This window comes from Etheostoma spectabile, chromosome 7, assembly GCF_008692095.1.
Source record: "Etheostoma spectabile isolate EspeVRDwgs_2016 chromosome 7, UIUC_Espe_1.0, whole genome shotgun sequence".
Classification (NCBI taxonomy): domain Eukaryota; kingdom Metazoa; phylum Chordata; class Actinopteri; order Perciformes; family Percidae; genus Etheostoma; species Etheostoma spectabile.
In genome coordinates this window covers 12,080,987-12,084,881 of record NC_045739.1, presented here as the reverse complement: position 1 = coordinate 12,084,881, position 3,895 = coordinate 12,080,987, and the positions used below count along the sequence as shown (strand labels likewise).

Sequence of the window (3,895 nt, the reverse complement as noted above, 5' to 3'; positions counted from 1 at the left end):
GTGTGTGTGTGTGTGTGTGTGTGTGTGTGTGTGTGTGTGTGTGTGTGTGGGTGTGTACAAAATAACAACCAGCAGGGTCAGACTCACTGGGTCCTATGGCGTGTCCTATGACGTAGATGATGACACAGGTGATGCTGATGTAGGGCATCCACGTCACGCTCTCCTGTGAACCCAAACTGCTGTTATCATTGACCCGTCATGTTGATGCTTTCAAACAGGAACAAATACGTAACAAAATCTTCTCAATGGCTGCATTGTTTGGGAAGACTTAAACCTACTGTGCTGTTGAAAGTAAAGCATGTCTGAAGATGTTGGGTCCAGCTTAGATTACAGGGTTACAGGGGGCAGCACTGGTTTTGAAAGTTGTCTAATAGTTGGTGTAGTTATGTCTGGCTTAAAGTTCTCATGACCCAAGCAAATATAGATGTCATGTAATCACATTCATTTGCCAGACCAAGCTCTAAATGTATAATAAATAAAAAAATACAGTCCAGTAAAAAATTGTAGCACAGTTGTTTGGCTTTGTACCGGCACACTGGACCACAAGGTTAAATTGCTAACTTTTATCTTTAAAACAATTTTCTCTCTGTCATGATTCAGCTAATTCATAACAAAGTTTCACCTATTTGGCTCTTTTGCTATTCTATCATACACTACTCTTTTCTGTATGATATCCTCCCTGTCCTGTAGTAATACTCAGTGTGTTCCTGCCTTTCACCAATGCCTGATCTCCACAAACACACCTGCTCCCAATTCTTTCATGAGCTCCCCAGTACCTGTCCCTTATGCCTCATACATGTTATGTCAAAATTATAGTTTCCAACTTGTAAAATTACGTTCATGTCAACATTCAAGTCGTAACTACGACTGGGAATTAGTTAATGAGTTATATCCAACTTGGCACTTAATAATAAGGAAGTAAAAATCAGACAAATAAATGTATACTACAGCACAGTATCTATCCTCATGCGTTATATGCACAAATTAAAACAAGTGATCAAAGCATATTTCAGGTTCATTCAAAAAAAATGTTTTAACTGTTAAAAGCACCACTCAGAGACTGATATCTACTGACTGCAGGCATATCCCCCTGAGAAAAGTGGAATGATTCTACTTGCAGATTGTTTTTGTATGCTGAACCACTAGAGGACAGCAAAATGACATGTTGAGGGTGTGAGACAAACTGCAGCTTTCACGTGGTACCTGGAAGGTGAGAGCCACAGTGAGCAGCACACAGGCTCCACAGCAGATCCCAAAGCCACAGAGCAAGAGCAGCCGTCGTCCCGAGGCTTCCACAATGAAGACCTGGTGAAACAAATTACTTGTTCAGAACTATTGTCTCCTTCTAATATGATCAAACAACAGACTGTTAGATATCAACAGGCACCTACAGCAGCCATGGTCATGAAGACATTCACTGCACCTGTTCCCACAGTAACGTACTGGATGTCACTCTGCTTGACTCCTGCAGTGGCATATATGCTATCTGCATAGTAGTAGATCTGAGGAAGAAGAGAGAAATGCATTATGTTTTAATAATTAACCAATAGTTGGAGAACAGAGGTAAAACATTAGCAGGAACAGTGCTGTAGTTGAAAATAACTGAACAGAAGAAATTGCTGTTTAAGCGATGCTCTCTGGTGTTATATCTGAATTAGAGTCAGGGTCAGGGTCAAGTACAACCCGGCTTACAGCGTTGACCCCCGACAGCTGCTGGCCCATGTTCATGGCAATGATGGTGACCAGCTGCCAGCGAAGGGAGCGCTGGGACAGCAGGCTGAGCACAGACAGGCGGCCATCGGCCCTCTCTGACTGGTCCTCCAGACGCATCTCTGACAGCTCTTCATCCACATCGTTACTGCCACGCAGACGCTGTAGCGCTTTCTTTGCTGTCTTTTCATCTCCTCTCTGGATGAGAATGTACCTGGGGCTCTCTGGGAAAAAGGGCAGCAGCAGGAGCTCTATCATGGCAGGGATACCAGTCAAACCCAGCATGAGGGTCCAACCTGGACACAGGGGGAACACATCTTTTACCAATACCAACCAATAGTCAAGACTCTCTTGAGTCTTCTAAAATCAGCGGCCAAGTATGTGCTTCAACATCTAACCAATGAAGGATGTACCCGTGCTGTTTCCCAGTATGTTTCTGATGCCCAGCACCTGTGCACTGAGGATGCCGATGGTGATGAAGAGCTGTGGTATGATGCCAAGGGCTCCCCTTAGGTTTTTGGGTGACAGTTCTCCCAGATACATTGGCACCACGTTGGACGAGAGACCTGCAGACAAAGAACTTCAGATACATAAAAATTACGGTAACACTTTACTTGAAGAGGTGTGTACAAGACTGACGTGACACGTCATAAACATCGACTCTTTAAGAATGTTTGACTGTTGTTGTTTGTTTCATTCAGTAAATTATGACACTTTTTATGCTAAGGTAGCATTGTTTGAGATGTTTGTGTTATGACAACTTGACATTAAGCAAGAAAACCTTAAAAATAAATATGTCATAGTAGACCTAATGATCCAACTTGATTAAACCTAATTAATTAAGTGGTTGGATTTTACATTGGTGTCATGAGACCATAATAATTGTGTCATGAATATTGTTGTTTTTGGAACAATTTGGACTTATTATAAAGTTTAATTACACTGTCAAATAATTCCCTTGACTTCAAGTAAAGTGGAACCATTTGGACTTGTCATTAAGATGTCATGAAAGTTAGATGACAGTGAATACAGTACCGAAGTGATTTAATGTGTTTTGGAAAGATAACATTAGCTTTAACGTTAAGTTAAAGCTTACTGTAGTTTGCTGCCATTAGCTAGTCAGCTCGGTTAGCTGTACAGCTGACTCAGCCCCAGGGTGCAAGAGACAAAACCAGAAAGAAAACAATGTCAATACTGTATTCCCTGATCTGTGTTAAGCAATTGACACAAATATTATGGTGTCATGACAGCAAATGTATTAAACAACCACTTATGACAGTGTACTGTAATGTTAACATATACAGCTAAGTAGTTTCTATAATTCTGATAATTAGGCCTGCTCTGACATGCTTATGACAGGTTATGTTGTCTAGGTTAATGTCAAGTTGTCATAACAAAGACAATGACAGGTTAGATTGTCTTGCTCAATGTCAAGCTGTCATAACACAGAGATTGTTGTCTTGTTAATGTCAAGTTGTCATAACACAAAAATCTCAAACAATGCTAACGCTGTGTAAAAAGTGTCATAATTTAGAAATTACACTTATGACAACAGTCATAAACATTCATAAAGACTACTTCATGTTCATGACCGGTGTTTTCATATCATGGTTATGACAGTGTCATGTCAGTCTAATGCACACCCCTTCAAATAAAGATTTACCAAAATGACACTTATAAATCTATTACTTTAAGAGTTGAACATATTTGACCTGCACAGATGCCCACTATGAACCTAGCCACAATGATGATCTCATAGGTCTTGGCAATCTTGCTGACTCCCATCATCACAGCAGGGACAATTGAGAAGATGTTATTGAAGAGTAGGGTGCCCTTCCTGGCCCAAGGTAGATGCATTTCAAGTCAATGTTAAATTTTAGACAAATAAGTAAACTGTTTCAATAGTGCATGATACATTTGACATATTACCTCCCTAATTTGTTGACCAGAGGGGCCACCATCAGAGAGCCAAAGAAGCCTCCTAGCGGGTACATGGACACAGAAAGAGACCACAGCAGAGTTAGGAAGTTCTCCTCCATCGGACTGCCATAACGCTCCATGTAGGTGGTGTTATAGAACTGCTGCATGAACTAAAGAGAGCAGGACAATACTGTTAGAAACACATCATCATATATACAGTGGGACTCAAAAGTTTGGGCACCCCAGGTAAAAATGTGTATTAATG

The 3,895-nt window shown here is 40.9% G+C and overlaps 1 protein-coding gene across 5 annotated transcripts in view; it reads right to left on the bottom strand.

Moving 5' to 3' along the window:
• slc2a5 (solute carrier family 2 member 5) overlaps positions 1-3,895 on the bottom strand; it is a 10,353-nt gene that overhangs the window by 4,825 nt on the left and 1,633 nt on the right. For 3 of the 5 annotated variants that reach the window (XM_032520580.1, XM_032520579.1, XM_032520581.1), the window contains exons 3-9: positions 3,640-3,800; positions 3,423-3,547; positions 2,124-2,276; positions 1,693-2,006; positions 1,392-1,502; positions 1,204-1,305; positions 88-163 (exon numbers count right to left, since the gene is read on the bottom strand). In XM_032520580.1, coding sequence (XP_032376471.1) covers positions 88-163; positions 1,204-1,305; positions 1,392-1,502; positions 1,693-2,006; positions 2,124-2,276; positions 3,423-3,547; positions 3,640-3,800 — 1,042 coding nt within the window. The remainder of the gene's footprint in view (positions 1-87; positions 164-1,203; positions 1,306-1,391; positions 1,503-1,692; positions 2,007-2,123; positions 2,277-3,422; positions 3,548-3,639; positions 3,801-3,895) is intronic. The other 2 variants (XM_032520582.1, XM_032520583.1) reach the window with 1 other exon arrangement.